The 18,108-nt window shown below is 42.8% G+C and overlaps 1 protein-coding gene across 3 annotated transcripts in view; it reads right to left on the bottom strand.

The window, feature by feature from the left end:
* Positions 1–446: 446 nt before the first annotated feature.
* The window catches only part of zc3h13 (zinc finger CCCH-type containing 13), an 84,837-nt gene continuing 67,175 nt past the window's right edge, over positions 447–18,108 (bottom strand). For all 3 annotated transcript variants that reach the window (XM_060898938.1, XM_060898940.1, XM_060898939.1), the window contains 5 exons: positions 16,003–16,575; positions 15,299–15,439; positions 11,863–12,063; positions 11,556–11,719; positions 447–975 (listed from right to left, as the gene is read on the bottom strand). In XM_060898938.1, coding sequence (XP_060754921.1) covers positions 820–975; positions 11,556–11,719; positions 11,863–12,063; positions 15,299–15,439; positions 16,003–16,575 — 1,235 coding nt within the window. In that variant the 3' untranslated portion in view covers positions 447–819. The remainder of the gene's footprint in view (positions 976–11,555; positions 11,720–11,862; positions 12,064–15,298; positions 15,440–16,002; positions 16,576–18,108) is intronic.

The raw sequence follows: 18,108 nt of genomic DNA, 5'->3' as shown, positions 1-18,108 counted from the left end.
AATATGTTTTTATTACATCTCCGAAAATTAAAGTTATCTTTTAACATATCATTCATTAAAGATTACATGTTTTGTGACCTGATGGTAAAAAAAGAAATGGTTTTAGGTGAATTTTTAAAAATAAGTTCATGTCCCCATTTCAGTACCCATAAGCGTGGAATCACTCATATATAAAAATATATATTACATATAATGTAAATATATTAAAAATATATAAAATATGTATATAAAAATATGTATATAATACATAATATAAATATATATATTTTTAAATTTTGTTTTTTTGTTTGTTCATAGTGTCAAATGAAAGTTTACTTAAAGACCATGGAATTATTATTTTTTATTTATTATTTGGAACTTCCTAAATAAATATTCTAAATAAATGTAAAAATTAATACCCATTTCAGGTCACTGATCTACTGGAGGAATCAAAGACGACTCAAAAATGACCAAGACCACTTTAATGCACAACTCCAATACGTAGTACATCAAATAAAACACAAAGCAGCTCGGGTATAATTAATTAACGACTGATCATGAAAAAGGAAAAACAGGTTCTCTAAAACAATAGCTGGAATGAGAGCCAGTTCTTCTCAACAGTTCTCTGTCATGCTTAGAACAGAAAGTTCATTGGCTGTTGTACTTTATACAGCGTCTTCGTGGGCTAGTGTTAGTCCAGTCTCTACGGTGCTGATCTCTCAAGCCTGCGTCGCTGATTCTCCGTTAGCACTGACTTATAAACAGTTTCAGTGTTGCACAGCACAAGGCTGCGGCCGAGTCCAGGTGATCAGTTTCCGTGTACTGTACTCAATGAGGTGTTTAAGACACACACACCTCAGCTGGGGTGTTAGCCACGGGAGCCGGGTCAGCTTTCTCCTGCCCGGCAGCCATTTTCTTCTTGAAGAGACGTATGCTGAGCTGCAGCAGTTCTTGGTCCACCACTGGAGCGCTGGTGTAGATCTGCTTAGTCGTCCCCTAAGACCAAGACGAGCAGTCAGATGTTAACTGAACACAACGGGAATAAAACAAGAGATCGCTTTATCTGAAAATGCCAATGCGGCTCTTCTTGAGGAGGATGTGGCAACTGATAGACATATTGTCAGGGTATGAGATGTAAATTTACAGCTCTATGTTGACCGACATGTGCACGGGAAATGATGGCATCCTCAATGCTGAGCAGCAAACAGTAACGGCTGCTAAGCAGTGACTGAAGTGTTAATAATAATAATAATCAAATTAACTTAAATTAGGGGGCGTCGTGGCTCAGGTGGATAAGGCGCCATACCATAAATCCGGGGACCCAGGTTCGATTCCGACCCGAGGTCATTTCCCGATCCCTCCCCGTCTCTCTCTCCCACTCATTTCCTGTCTCTACACTGTCCTATCCAATAAAGGTGAAAAAGCCCAAAAAAATATCTTTAAAAAAAAAATTAACTTAAATTATGGGTATAATAAAAATATTAGTGATGCCAGACATTAGTATAAATACACAGGTGGTTACAGAAAATCACGTGCACTGATTGGTTGGGAAATTCGACTCTAACAATTATTAACTGAAGGCGAAGTGAACATCGGTGATTATTATACATACAGACCACTTTTTCCATGGAATAAAAACATATAATCCATTTGCTTCTAGTGGGTTTATTGATGGCATGCAATATCATCATATTGCTTATCCTCCATGTATTACGCCACTCTCCCCAATGGAGAATGAGCACGCAATATTATAATATCGCATGTTGTCAAGACAACACGTCACACTTCGGACCTCATGCGAAGATCCAATGACAAAACTTTTCTGCTGCGCATGCGCACAATCATTTCTTTGTCGGCCAGGAAAGAGAGAGAGAAAGAAAGACTGGGTTAATTCAGTGCTCAGATTAAGCACTAAATAAATAAACTGAAAACTAAAGACACGTTGAGCAACTGAAATGCTACCAAAACTTGATCATATATTCTTCATGCATATTTACAAGAGAAAAACATACCAACGGACATCGAAAAACTGGAAGAGAGAGCAATAGTGGAAATATTGTCAAAGTTCTACTTGGAGGTGAGGAAAAGTGACAGAGACATTTACAAGAGGACGTCACTCGTGGACTTCACTCAGCAAAACCCTTTTGTTTTTTTCAAGATTTTTTTTGGGCTTTTTTCACCTTTATTGGATAGGACAGTGTAGAGACAGGAAATGACGGGGAGGGATCGGGAAATGACCTCGGGTCGGAATCAAACCCAGGTCCCCGGATTTATGGTATGGCGCCTTATCCACCTGAGCCACGACACACCCAAAAGCCCTTTTGTTTTGAACAACAATTAACTACAACCAAAAGTAACTTTAAATTTGAACTGCCAACCTGTATACAGCTTGTATATAAGTTGGGTTGTTGTTCAGGTTTCTTGGACTTGTACCGTTTTTATTGTTCAAACTTTGACGTTGTACAGTACACTGGATTGACAAAACACTGAATTACATTCAATCAGAATCAGCATTCAATATTGGTAAGTTACCCCCTGTTCTTAACTTTTTGTAAAATCTGTAATTGTTCCATTGAATGTGCATGTATAATAATAATGGCTTTGAGTGGTGTATGAGATACAGCGCCCTCCACAATTATTGGCACCCCTCGTTAAGATATGTTCTTAGGTTTCTAATAAATTCTTTTTTTTTTTTTTTTTTAATATAGGACAACAATGCAAAGAAAGAGAAAAATCCAACCTTTAATTCAAGTGCATTTATTCAGTGGGGAAAAAATCCCACATTAAGAAATAATTATTTTACATGAAATCATGTGTGCCACAATTATTGGCACCCCTGATGTTAATACTTTGTACAACTCCCTTTTGCCAACAAGACAGCACTTAATATTCTCCTATAACATTTCACAAGATGGGAGAATACAGAGAGAGGGATATTCAACCATTCCTCTTTGTACAATCTCTCTAAATCGTTCAGAGTCCTGGGTCCTCTCCTATGCACTCTCCTCTTCAGCTCACCCCACAGGTTTTCAATTGGGTTGAGGTCTGGGGACTGAGATGGCCATGGGAGGAGCTTGATTTTGTGTCTGGTGAACCATTTTTGTGTGGCTTTGGCCACATGTTTAGGGTCATTATCTTGCTGAAAGACCCAGTGACGACCCATCTTCAGCTTTCGGCCAGAGGCCACCAGATTTTGATTTAAAATGTCCTGGTGTTTCAAAGAGTTCATGATGCCATGCACCCTAACAAGGTTCCCGGGTCCTTTGGAAGAGAAACAGGCCCACAGCATCACCGATCCTCCCCCATACTTCACAGAGGGCATGAGGTGCTTTTCCGCATACTCATCTTTTGTGATGTATTAAGAGCTTTTTGGCAACAAACACTCATCTTGGTCTCATCTGACCAAAGCACACGGTCCCAGTTGAAGTCTCAGTCCCGCTTAGCGAACTCCAGATGTTTACGTTTATGCTTGTAAGTGAAAAAACGCTTTTTCCGTGCGTGCCTCCCAAACAGCTTGTTGGCATGTACAGTAGATAGCACCTGATGGTTGTTATGGAGACTTTGTGACCCCAAGATGTTACTCTTTGATGCAATTCTCTAACAGTGAGCTTTGGAGAACTTTTTACTTCTCTTCCCATCCTCCTCACTGTGCGTGGTGGCAAGATAAACTTGCATCCTCGTCCAGGCTTGTTTGCCACTGTTCCAGTTGTTTTAAACTTCTTGATGATTCCTCTGACTGTAGATACGGGCAGGTGTAGGCGAGCGGCTATTTTCTTGTAGCCATTGCCTGACTTGTGAAGGTCGACACACATCTGCCTTACTTGAATGGTGTGTTCTCTGGTCTTTCCCATGTTGAAGAGTGGATAAGAGAAATAGGCCTCTGTGTCACATCATATTTATACCCCAGGGAACAGGATGTGATGAATTACTAATTAAAGGTTCCTAGATACTCTGATCAACTTTATAAACTACAGTAGAAATGACAGAAATGCTTCAATTACATTTATTTTCTAGGAATTATGGGTGCCAATAATTGTGGAACAGGTGATTTTATGAAAAATAGTTATTTCTTAGTCAGGGATTTTTTTTTTAAAATTCACTTGAGTTAAGGGTTACATTTTTCTACAATTTTCAGTGTAAGATTATGCTTCTGCAATAAAAATTGAATTTATTTTAAGGCTTTTAACACATCTTAACCAGGGGTGCCAATAATTGTGGAGGGCGCTGTATATTCCATTCAGCTAGCGTAATACTGAATGAGTTGAAGACGAGTAGCTGAATGAAATATCTGATATACCACTCAAAGCCAGCCAGTATTATTTAAATAATAACTGAGAAAGTCGAGGTTATCATTCACCGATATTCACTGAGCCTGCGCTGGATAACTGTTTTGTATAAATACACAGATAATTATTAAAAAAAAAAAAAAACTAGATAGAACTCTACGCCAACGGCGTCGATGGGGATGCCTCCGCCTGGTAGACTACACGCCTTATTAAGTTGTGATTTGGGGATGGACATTTGACCTCACAGTAATCTTGACCTGTGACCTTTTAACCTCAAAATCTAATCAGTTCCTGTTTGTCCCAAAGCGCACAAATGGTGAAAGTTTGGTGAAATTCCTTTCATTAGCCTTTGAGATATCGCGTTCACAAGGTTTCGGGACGGACGGACGGACAACCCGAAAACATAATGCCTCCTGCACCTTACGGTGGCGAAGGCATAAAAATTTCAAACTTCCAAAACAGCATGCAAATGTAACAAAGGCACGGCGCAGACTTGTCGCTTATCTGTGCCACTTCACATAAAATACTTTGTTTTGAAATAGATAAAATTAAATCAAAGTTCCACCTTACCTTTGAATATAGTTTTAGACCAAACTTCGTAGCATCTTCAGTGCTTTTAGGAACAGCATTTTCTTTCACAATTTGTATAATCACCTGCGTATTTATACTATTTCTTGATAATCACCTCGAGCGCCTTGGCAAAATGGCAGCCCATCGCTTTGTCGCCGTAAGTCAGGGAGAATTACAAATAGGCCATTTGCAGGAATTGGTCACGTGTCAATTTTCCGCATAGCAACAAGCCCGTGGTGGCAAGCTAACTTGACATTCCTTGACAACCATAAGAGTTTGACTGGCGATGCGAAGCAATCCATTTCTATAATAGCTGTTTTTACCTTTTCTACTGTCTTTTTTGACCCGAGTTTTCGTGTGTACTTGGAAAAAGTTTGTGGTTTTAACTTCTGTCGTAAGTTAAAGCGAACCATTGGCTGTAAGAGAGAGTTTTTTGGACTCAAGTTGGTCGCCACCGAAAGAAATTGATTATCGAACAACAAGTACCAAAGGAAAAAGAAACCTGAAATCTGGTGGTGTACCTTCGGTTTTTAACTGGAGTGGTACTGTAAAGCAAAGAAGAAAAATCATACGACATGTCGACAGGTAAGAAACTGATTAAAAATACATAAGAAGCAATGCCATGTTTGCAAAAGAAACAGTGCAAAACGGGTTTCGAGCGAATGATAAAAGGTAGAAAAGGAGAAATTATAAGTTATAAACATACCTGAGAAGTCCGTCATTTCGCATGTGAATTTCTTTCGGTGGCGACCAACTTGAGTCCAAAAAACTCTCTTTTATAGCCAATGATTCGCTTTAACTTACAACGGAAGTTAAAATCACAAACTTTTTCCAAGTACACATGAAAATTTGGGTTAAAAAAAAAAAAAAAACAGTAGAAAAGGTTAAAACAGCCATTATATACTAAGTAACTTTAAAAACGCACAATGGAATTCAACACGATATCACTTTAGATCCATGCATATATTTGAAATTTATGATATTGTATGTAATGCACACACATCTTGAAACATCGATAAAGGACATTTATTGTCAAACTCAAGAATTAATTCACAATAAAAAAATTCAAAGTGACAGTTGGTCCATGTTCGGACCGTCATGCTGGAGATTCTGGGTCTGTGTCGTCCAGGGGTCTCAGCAGCAGTGACTGAGGGTGTCAGGAATCTGTCACGGAGGTGAGCTAGCCTGATGTGCTGATCCTGAACTGGCGTCGTGACTCGAGGCTGACCAGGGCGTGGACGATCCCTGGTGCTCCCTGTCTGTCTGTAACGCTGACTCAAACGGGAAATGGTCGAATGATGAACACCGAAGTGCCGGGCGACCTCTGTCTGTGTACTTCCGGCACGCAACATCCCGATGGCCTGTTCACGTTGATTTTGGCTTAGGCGTGGCATCTTCAATAATGACAATTTTCCCATCATTTCCCCCGGGTATTTATAGGCAAGATTGTGTGTGTACAGTGTATGCAAAATTTGTTTGAAAATTAAAGCCTGTCCATGTCATTGACTCCCCGAGTCATATTGTACGTTATTGAGTACAACTCCCTTAAATTCTGATTTGAGCACAGATTTGGAACTTATTCGGGCGGAACAAAGTTATTTTTCCATTGTGATATATTTCTTTTCTTCTTGAGATAAACTCAGCACGAATTCAGCAAGTTTTATCAATGTGCGTTTTTAAAGTTACTTAGTATAGAAATGGATTGCTTCGCATCGCCAGTCAAACTCTTATGGTTGTCAAGAAATGTCAAGTTAGCTTGCTCACCACGGGCTTGTTGCTATGGGGAAAATTGACATGTGACCAATTCCTGCAAATGGCGTATTGTGAAAGAAAATGCTGTTCCTAAAAGCACTAAAGATGCTACGAAGTTTGGTCTAAAACTGTTCAAAGGTAAGGTGGAATTGTGATTCATTTTATCTATTTCAAAACAAAGTATTTTATGTGAAGTGGCACAGATAAGCGACAAGACTGCGCCGTGCCTTTGTTACGTTTGCATGCTGTTTTGGAAGTTTGAAATAAATTATTTTTTTAAATACAATTTATTTAAAAAATAATAATAAAATCACCTGTGCATTTATACTAAAATAATTATCCGCGTCAGGCTCAACTTTGTCTTATTATTCACTTCGCCTTCGGCAAATAACCTACCTGGAGGAGTTATGCTGCAAATAAGGAGTTCGTAAACACATACAGTACATGTATAAACATAGCAAAATGGATATGCTTGAGAAGCTGGCATTTCTTCTGAAGCTGTACGACTGGAGTGAATAACTTCATCATTTTAGAGTCGAAGCGCACGCATGCATGCACACACTGCACTGCACAGTTCAGCTTGATCAGGAAGTGCTTTACTGTACTGTCATAACACATAAAACACTACATTGTAGTGTTTTATGTGTTATGACAGTGTCAGGACTGAACCACGACCCCACACCATCATCCGTTTCATTTCTGAATCTGGTTCCTCTGAACGTTTCTTCCTAATATTGTTGCTCCTCAGGGAGTTTTTCCCCCTCTGGCTTTCTCATTAAAGCATGTACGCAGAGCCGTGGCCTCACTTTAGTTTATAAATGCCTTGAGACCTCAGGCATGGCACAGGAATAGTTTTAAGCGTTAACAATAAATCTAATATAGTAATTTTTACAATTAAAGTGACTCATAGGCTACGTTCACACTGCAGGCTGAAGTGACTCAAATCCGATCTTTTCGCCCATATGTGACCTGTATCCGATCTTTTATTGACAATATGAACGACACAGATCCGATTTTTTCAAATCCGACCCAGGCCGTTTGGATATGTGGTCCTAATTCCGATTCCTATCCGCTCTTTTCATATGCGACTTCAGTCTGAACCGCCAGGTCGCATTCATCCGACTTACACGTCATCAACAAGCCACAAACGTCACTATTCTGCGCTGAAGTAGGCGGCGGGTCTCTCAAAAAAAAGTTACACAACATGGCGCATAATCACGGGCGCAGATAGAGGGTGGGAGTCGTCCCACCCAGATTTAAATTCACCTCGTTCGGTCCCCCCCCCCCCACACACACACTTATAGGGAGGAAAAAACGTCTATGCTGTCTTTCTTTGCATAAGGCAAACCTCACGGAAAAATCAAAAGACTAATTACCATTAGGGTTATTGAGGTGCACAGCAGTGTATACATAGTTGCAACAACTCACATAAAACAAAGACTGATATTCGGTTGGTTGAGCTGCGCAGACTGCACAGGTTGCGAACTCGAGCTTGGTTGCTATGGTAACCCACAACAAGTTTGACAGGCATATCGGGGTTGGGGTTGGTTTGCTGGCAGCTTTGTCCCCCCCAGTTTTTTGTCCCCCCCAGTTCAAAAAACGTATCTGCGCCCCTGCGCATGACATCAATGCGAGGGACGCTTCGGGCTGTGAAGGTTCTGAATCTTCTCAGTGGAAGGACGCAGAGGTTAGGGAGCTGATTTCCATTTGGGGGGGATGCAGCTATTCAAGCTAGATTGGATGGGTCATACCGCAACCGGGCGGTTTTACTTCCGTAAACACTGGCCATGCTCACTGCGTGTGACGTCGTCGTATCCTGCAATGCGCATGCGGAACACTTTTAGGTCGCTTTTCGTTCATACTGAGGATCACATACAAGTCGCATATATTTGTTAATGTGAACGACCTCACAAAAAAATCGGATTTCACAAAAAAAATCGGAATTGAGCATTAAGCCTTGCAGTGTGAACGTAGCGATATAGGTAGCGGTCTGAGTGAATGACCTTGACGTCTGTAACGTCACAGCAGGAAGTCTATCGGTCTCATCGCCATTTCCGCTATACTAAAACACAGAGCTGACTGCAACTCCGATCCTCCATTTTGAGCTAATTTATCGCCATGCCATGTAGATGTGCCAGCAACACGACAGAAGGTGGATTCACGCTGCATTCATGGCCCAAGAATGTTCAAACTGCAAAGATTTGGACGCGTTTTGTGAGAAGTTCACGGGCACATTGGGCGGCTACGAAGTGGTCTCTCCTCTGCTCTGCACATTTTACTGAAGACTCGTACGAAACCTCTGATCTGTTGAGGAGCGTTGGCTGTAAGCCCGTATTGAAAGAGGGTGCAGTACCAACAATTAAAGAAAACTACAAGAAAAGGAAGGCATTATTTGATTTATTTTTTTAAAAGGAAATAAGTTCAGTTGCACCAGTCCTCCCGGAGTGTGAGCTGAGGGTTGTTGGTAAAACCCGGGACGGAACGGGACAGGAACTTATCGCTTGGATAGTGACCTCGCCGCGGTTGTTACTAAAACCGGTGACATCCCGTTCCATCCCAGGTTTTAGTAATTGCCTGAGCCGAGCAGTAATGGCGGAGTACACAGAATGGAGAGAATGGAGAATGAATGGACCAGCTGTCTGATTTCTTCATTAGATATTGCTGCCATCTCGCCCTTACGTGGAAGAAGCGAATGAACAGAGAACTGAAAGTCAGATTGTTTCAAAAGCAATTGGCCACAAGGTCGGCCTTCAAGAAGCGAGAACACAGACGGGTAAGCTCCAACTCTCACTTGGATAAAAAACACATTTACCTGCATTTAGATGAATACATGTAACTTGTATTGTGTGTTTAAGTTACCGGTATGAGATTATTTAATTTGCTTCAGAATGTGATTGCCTCAGTTCATCTGATTATTTAATGAGCCTTTTACGTTTTATCAGTGAAAATGCATGCACGTACATTAGGGCTGTAACAATAAGCATATCGAAATCGAAATCGCGATACGCAGAGCCACGATCCGTGTCGCGATACAAGAAGGCAGAATCGCGGTACACCCTTTCAAACTTCTCCTCAGCCCAAAAACAGAGGTGCTTCCAAACTTCAATTTATGAATACTTTACTTTTTACTTAAATTACATTTTAAACTTACTTAAATTACTTTTATTTTTTATATCTATTAGTAAGTCGTTTTTTCGCCGACCTGCGACAATCTTCTGCAAGTCACGCAACGTCCACACTCGCCACTGGCAGAGCATTCATTTCTTTTAAGCGGTCGCCATTCTGGTTGCGACGCGGGGAGCGAATCTGTAAACAAGCAGCTCATTGGCTGGCTAGGTGTGCCACAAGCCAATCACAATCACTTGACCGGAAAGGCATGCAGTGTTGCCAGATTGGGCGGGTTTAGGTGCTTTTTGGCTGGTTTTGAACATATTTTGGGGTGGAAAACGTTAGCAATATCTGGCAACACTGAAGGCATGTCTGCTTGGGCGGAAGCCTTCTGCGGCAGTTACACTTTGACACGCGAGCAATGTTTCACCATAAAAATTCCGTAATTTCCATCTGTTTTCCGCGATCACAGAAAATCATTGGCCCTATGAGAGTGAGACCGCCACCCCTATACCCCCCCCCAAAAAAAATCTTAACGGATTTACACGATTTGGAAAAATGACTTTTTCAGAACTGAAAAAAACAGAGCTTCCGGCTCAACAGTATTATTTTGAGAAATAAAACAGTCTTTGGATATACATTTGTTCATTTTTGCATACATATTACTCGTTCTCTGCAGTGGTCTGAATTATTTGTTATTAAATAGTTAATGTAAGTAAGTAAATGTTAATAAGTCAAATTTACTACTTTAAAAATACATTTAAAAAAAATCGTGGGTGTATCGAATCGTGGGTCAAAAATCACGATACGAATCGAATCGTGAGTTGGGTGCATCTTTACAGCCCTAATGTACATGTATGTTGCATAAGTTATAACACCCTATCCTGTTTTAATGAGAGTCAACCCACAATCAATGACGTCAAATCAGTCTTAGTTGAGCAAGTCGGTAACCGTATTTCTTACTTTCACCATAAAGTTGTATTGATATGACTTTGGTCTATAGCTGTAAAAGGCCTCGGCCTCAAAACCGGTTCCCGCTGTGACGTCACGCACTCAGGGCTGGCTGGCTCGGCGGGGCAACTCGAATGCCAACTTTGCGGTCGATTTTAACTCTCAAAAATATATATTTTTAATTCCCATTTATGCAGCACACAAGAGTCAAGGATGGAGATACTATCCACTATTTAAAAATAAAGGTTCTGCGTATCTGCCTTAAGCTGGGCATACACTGTGCGATTTTTTTCAATCACGGTATTCAGCTGCTGCTCACACTGTACGAGTGAATCGCAGGGGTAAACAGCACGCAGCTTACGATTCCTGTTCTCACACTATACGATCCGATGCTTGGATGCGATGCTCAGGATTTCAAACAGGTTTGATTTTCATCCGATCGATTGGGAGGAGGTCGTGAGGTGTTAATTGCTTGTCGTTACCCCATGTATACTACACGATCCGAGACGCACGATTGAGCCAAAACTCGGCCCGATCTCCAAAATAGTCGCACGAGTGAAAATCGTCAAAATCGGGCCAAAAATCGCACAGTGTATGCCCAGCTTGAAGAACCTACATCTGGGGCGTCGTGGCTCAGGTGGATAAGGCGCCATACCATAAATCCGGGGACCCGGGTTCGATTCCGACCCGAGGTAATTTCCCGATCCCTCGCCGTCTCTCTCTCCTGCTCATTTCCTGTCTCTACACTGTCCTATCCAAATAAAGGTGAAAAAAGCCCAAAAAAATCTTTAAAAAAAAGAACCTACATCTACATCCTGATTTCTGTAAAGCTGCTTTGAGACCGTCTACGGTTAAAAGCGTTATACTCATAAAACTAAACCCTGCCTCCGGTTGTACGTGTTTAGTTACCTTGTCGTTTTTGAGAAGTTGTCTGCGGATGGCGATGTCTCGACGTGCACAGAGAGCCTTGCCACACGGCCCCAGGTTTCTCAGCAGGTTCGCTCTCTCGGTCCTCCTGTTAAGGGCGGCCATGTTCAGGGCACCAAGGTCGTGCTCAAACAGCTTCTCCGCATCTGAAAACAGCAGCAGGGGTGAGATCAACTTATAAAGCTGGGCGCCAGTCCTCAAAAAAAAAGCACAGATTTAAGGGAAAGAAGGGCAGCTCGACATCTACCTCTTCAGCTATCTGTCCAACTGTTTCAAATCATTTCCTCACCTTTGGCATCCTCCAGCTCTTTAGCGCAGACGTCTTTAACGCGTGCGAGGAGCTGAGGACCGGCCAGACGACGAGAGACGCCCGCTCGCAGCAGCATGGCTCCGGGTGTGAATCTAAGCAGCGCAGCCCCCGGTGCTCGGGTTTCCTGTTTCTGCTTGGGCATCAGGCTGGACCAGTCCACGTCGATCACGTCCAGGGGTCCTGCAGAACCACGTGAAGGGTCGAGACATTACACAAGTCCAAATTTGTGAGCAGTGATGAAATTTATTGCGACTAACTCTTTATTGTTCAACAGTTTGAAGCAAATCAGCTGCAAGATTTTATATATAAGCAAGACATTTGGAAGCACAAAAACAAAAGGAGTGAGCTTGAAAATTACAACTCAAGCGGAAACCAAACAATTTTTATTAAAGTAATTGTTTATTGCAAATTATCCATCAGGTTTAGGTGAACGATGGACCAGTAATACATTTTTTTAACTACGAAAATAGTGTACCGTTTCAATAATTTGCCAGGATTGGGTCATGGGGAGTTTTTCCTCACCACTAACAGTTTAATTCATACTTCAATCTGACACTCACTGAACGTGTTAGAACTGAAATCATTCGTTCTGAAGAAAGAGCAAGCGTTTGGCCATTATTAAAAAATGTTCTGTTTCCGGTCCACCGGCCGGGTGAGTGCCGTTTGTGCGGTTGAAATGTTTTTTTTAACGCCGGTTTTTTGACATTTTTTTCGGGTTCGTAAATCTAAAATTGAACTCGACATTTCCGCATTCCCAGGGCTTTCCACTAAGGCTCATACTAGGCAGCCGTTAGTCTGGCTAACGCGACTTCAAAGCTCTGCGAGCATTGGTCTGGCAAAGATATTAAGCCCAACCGTTTCCCAAAGTGCGTGGTTGACCCGCCTCCCTGAAATGCCTCAGTTTGCTACTGGTCGAAGCCAGAAAAGGCTGTGACGAAGCTTAAACCAATCACATCACTCTTTCCTCTGACGTATGTGACGCGACGGGGCTAACTGGTAGATTAAACTCTTACCGAAGCCGGTCGGGAGCAAGGCGAAAACGTCCTTCCTTTCAATAAATACCTCCAGGGCTGCTCTTTGCTCCGTTTTCAATGAGAACTTGCTCCATGTTCGTAATGTTTCTAGTGAATGAAGCGCTTCCGGCATAGATTCTGTAAACAATCTATGGCTTCCGGTCGCAGTTCGACTACATCACTGCCTTGAACACGCCTCTACCCAGGGCCGTTGGAGATGCTCAAAGCTGATTGGCTCCCGATTTTTTGGGAGCTTGGAAGAGCTGTAGATAGCTTGCCTTGCCAGACTAAGACCAAGTTTACATTAGACCGTATCTGTCTCGTTTTCTTCGCGGATGCACTGTCCGTTTACATTAAAATGCCTGGAAACGCCGGGAAACGGGAATCCGCCAGGGTCCACGTATTCAATCCAGATCATGTCTGGTCCGGTGCTGTGTAAACATTGAGAATACGCGGATACGCTGTGCTGAGCTCTAGCTGGCGTCGTCATTGGACAACGTCACTGTGACATCCACCTTCCTGATTCGCTGGCGTTGGTCATGTGACGCGACTGCTGAAAAACGGCGCGGACTTCCGCCTTGTATCACCTTTCATTAAAGAGTATAAAAGTATGAAAATACTGCAAATACTGATGCAAATACTGCCCATTGTGTAGTTATGATTGTCTTTAGGCTTGCCATCCTTCCACTTGCAAGTGGTAAGTGACGCGCATGCCCGATATGCACTGAGAGCACACACACAGCGGCTCAGTCCCGAATCACTGCTCGTGCACTTCACTCGCGCGCTCTGTGAGCTGCGCAGGGCCGGAGTGCGCACCCTCCAGAGGGCACTCGCTGTTCAGGGCGGAGTGATTTGGAGCGCAGGATGCCTGCGGAGCCGAGCGTATCCGTGTATTGGTGTTGCTGTGTGCACGCAAATCGTGTAGTGGCGTTGCTGTGTGCACACTAATCGTTTTAAAAACGTTAATCTGATGATCCGCTGATGCGGTCTAATGTAAACCCCACCTAAGCTTGCAACAGGCCCTCGTGTTGTGTCACACTTAGGATGGGCGGGCCCAGTGACAAATAAGTAGCCGGGGGGGGAGGAGTAAACACAAAAACTCCTGTGCACGCAGTTCCCAGGATTAAATGTATTTTCCACAGACCATTTATTTATTCACTTTACTCAAATACAAAGTAAAATGGCAGTAAATCTTCTTTCTTTTCTTGCGTATTGCATCATGAGGCGGTCCTGGCTTGTAAATCTCTTATTTTCGGTGCATGACACATTCACGCAGCTGAGCATGCTATGAATTAACAACGACAATGGTCTGCAGTGGGGCTACACAATTACACACTCAGCGAACATTTCTCCATTTGTGTATGAAAATACACTCCAACCACTCAGTTTGGTTTCATTTACAACCAACGGTGTCTTTTGATGCCAGCACGTAATTGAACGAGAGAAGACTGGTTTACCGGAGACAAAATAAGCGTCATCTCTGCTTCTGTTCCCTCCGACAGCCCCGACACACTACTGCCTCCGCCGAGTGCGCGCACACACCGCATGTCGGGGCCGCGAATGAGTTACTCTCCCTTGATCAGCGAAGTTGTCGGGGAATTTGTGGTTATTATCGGTACAAACAGCGCGAATCACAACTTAAATGAGTGCGGTTCAGTTTGACATTATTGTCAGTCCGTTAGATGAACATTTAATTTTATTAAAATCGAAAATTAATATTTAGAGCCTGTGGGCTACAAAAATAATAGTCATTAAAGTAGCCGGCTGGACTTAATTGTGTAGTCGGCTGTATGGCCGGCAGCCGGCGCTTGTGGAAAGCCCTGCATTCCGCGCAGAATATAGAATTGAATCAGCTCTGCGCATGCGCCGTGCGGCACAAAAAAATGGCAGCCACCATGAAGGAAGGAGATCCGGAGTTTTCAAACATTTGGCTTGAGTGTGAAATCGCAAAATGGTATTCTCGCGAACAACAAAATAGTAAAAATTCAGAAAAACAAATCATTCAGTGATCATTTTAATAGTGTCATTTCATCCGAACTAGGCCTAGCGGTCGATTTAGAACTAGAAAAAGTCCATGTGTCGGACATTTTAAGTACCTTTGTAAAAGTTTTGCAAATGTTGCAGTCAGCATTTAAAATGCTAACTTAAAGTTTTTGTACAAGTTTCAGTTGATTAAACTGTCATTTTATTAAATGTGTCTGCTTTTGTAATAAAAAAGTACTGAAAGAAAAAGCAAACACAGCATTGCGATTTCTTACCCATCCATATATTAAAAAAAAAAAAAAAAATCCCTCCCTCCCGACTGAAATTTTTTTTTTTTGCTCACCCGGTGGACAGGAAACGGATTTTTTTTAAGGATGGCCTTCACTCCAGCCAACAGCGCACACACGGTTTGTTTGTACCTGGAATTTTCTCTTCCTCTTGCTGATCGTCTCTTTTCTGGCTGTCAGCCAAGATCTCATCCAGCTCGTCATCGCTGATAGGCTCGTATTCCTCCCCAGCGGACACTACTGACTGGACGTCCTCACACTTCCCTTCATCCTCTATTCTCACACACACACACACACACACACACACACACACACACACACACGGTTCTTTAATAAAATTCTTTCATCAGGAAACAAGACGTGAACTACTGAATGGCTCAATGTGCAAGTTCTGTTTTGTGACAGCAAAAGAGGTGGGTTGGATGGGCGTGGCTATGTGAAGCAGGAGTTGCACAGTGAGTCTCGATCAGCATTTAATTGAAAACGAGCAGCGTTTCACCGACTCCCAGTCAAGGGAAGGGGCTGGCGGAAGTGAGCCGCCCACCTCTGGTTAGAGAGGGTTATCCCACCATTTCAGAATGTAGGGACGTACCAAACGGTCACCTCTATGTCCGCATTGACCCTGGTTCAGGATGATTTAAACCAATAGCTGGCATTTTGAGTCATTTTCAACCCATAAAACGCTGATTTTTTTTTTTATAAAAATGGTCATTCTCAGTTGCTTTTCATCACAGTACAGTCACATCATTTAGTTTACAGCTCAGAAAACACATCTTAGAACGGTACCAGATAGTGTACAACAATCACTAAATAAGTAATTTGGAGAACCAGCTCACCATCAAGGCTGTCTATCTTCTCGGTCTCACAGGGTTCTATCTGTATATGTGGTTCATCTATAGCGCTGGGTTTGTCCATGTCCACCAGGGCTTCCCGAGGCAGCAGGGGCTCGTAGTCTCCTCGCTCCATGCGCATCTCTGCTCGGCTCTTGGGCTCCCCTAACGGCAGGGGGTCAAAGGGAAGCATGCGCTCTCGTTCCCCTCGGTCTCGGTCCCTGTCCCACTCTCTATCGCGGTCAAGACGCTCATGTGAGAGTAATCCCTCGGGCAGCAGTCTCTCCCGCTCGCGCATCTCACGCAAGTCCCGCTCTCTGATTGGCTCCCGGTTAGGGCGGAGCAGGAGGGGCTCACGACCTCGAACTCCCCACTCACGGGGTTCCGGCTCCCAATCACGCTGTTGTGATAGTGGCTGGTTCTGCGGTTGCCGATAGTCCTTCCTGTCGCGCTCGAACTGGTCCCGCTCACGGTCCCGGTCCCGCTCACGGCTGTCGTGTGAGCCGGCGCGGGAGCGACCTTGCCGCTCCGACTCTGGAGAGCTGCGCCGAGAACTGTGACTACGCGAGTCCTGTCGGTCTGAAAAACAATATATATATTATTAGTTGCACTAGTTGGTGTTTCAAGGTCGTTGGGGCAGCATACACCCAGCGCTCGAAACTAACGGTGTCCCGATGTCCCGGGGACCATAAAAAATGTCATCGGGACACAAAATTATCATATCTGGGACAATCCCGGGACAATGGAAAAAAATAGATCTAGAAAAAAAGTTCTACATTAATATTATTTACAAAGCCGTAACACATACGTAGACATTCACCTAATTTGTCAATTTTAATTTTAAAACGTTAACAGCGAAAAATACATAGTAGCTACACTTTCGATGCACCTGCATCCGTAGGCTACAGAGCAGCGCATTCTGTTCTAGAATCTTCGGCCGGAGTCCGCGTTATATGGACTTGGAATGGAATTGCTACCGCACACGCTGCGCCGACTCTTGCAGAACAAAAATGCTTAAGTGGTTGAAGCGGACCGACCGCGGGGAAGAAACTGAAAGCCCAGACATAACGTCTCCGGGACCTTCAGGATCCAAAGTGTCATCGCCTGGTCTGCAGGCAACGCGAGCAACTGAATGAACTGAATGAACACTGTTAGACACGTTATAAAATACAACAGGAATGATGTGGATGATATTGACGGAAGATACCGTTCAACAGAATAAGTGAGTTTTCTTGGTGTCTTTCTAGTTCAGAAAGTTTAGTCAGTCAGCAGCACAACTAGGCTCGGACCTGGCACTATGCTGATGGTGCTAACATTTGCACCCGGCAGCGAAAGTTCATAAAATGGATAACGGAAAGTTCATAAAAATGGATAACGGATAAAAATGGATAACGGTAATGGATAACGGAAAGTTCATAAAAATGGATAACGGTAATGGTGAAAATGATAAGTTGGCCTTATAAGTGCCAACAGATATTCAAGGTATAAGTAGATGAAATGAACATAAAAGGGGTCTTATTTTCAACTAAAGTGTACTGCAGATGTAGGGAGTTGAAACATTTTCTGAATGAGCTAGTTGGCCCCTTTAAATAAACGGGTATCTATTCATACAGTGAGATCGCCAAAGTTTAATAAACTGAAAATGCAATAACTGTAATTTTGAAGTAGATGATGTATAGGACATGTGTCGCTTGTGTCTTGTGACTTATTGTAAAAATGATATAAAGGGTTCAAAATCGCATAGTTACAAATATAATAGTAACTTCATATGATAATATTAACCACTGGTTATTTCAGAGAGGAAAAAAATGGGGACACTATTGCTTCCATTCGGGACAATACAACACAGAATTCGGGACCACTGGGGGACACAAAGAAAAAAAGTTAATTTCGAGCCCTGCATACACCGATCTTTTTCCCTAAACACAAGAGTTCATTATCACCACCAATCAGAAGACCGATTCATACAGAATTACATTAATCATGCATTAAAGCAATTATAGATAATTATTCCTGACTCGGGGAACCACGTACAGGGCTCGAAATTAACTTCTTTTTTTCTTTGTGTCCCCCAGTGGTCCCGAATTCTGTGTTGTATTGTCCCGAATGGAA

This window comes from Neoarius graeffei, chromosome 18 (assembly GCF_027579695.1).
Source record: "Neoarius graeffei isolate fNeoGra1 chromosome 18, fNeoGra1.pri, whole genome shotgun sequence".
NCBI classification, from domain to species: domain Eukaryota; kingdom Metazoa; phylum Chordata; class Actinopteri; order Siluriformes; family Ariidae; genus Neoarius; species Neoarius graeffei.
This window is presented reverse-complemented; position numbering and strand designations above follow the sequence as displayed.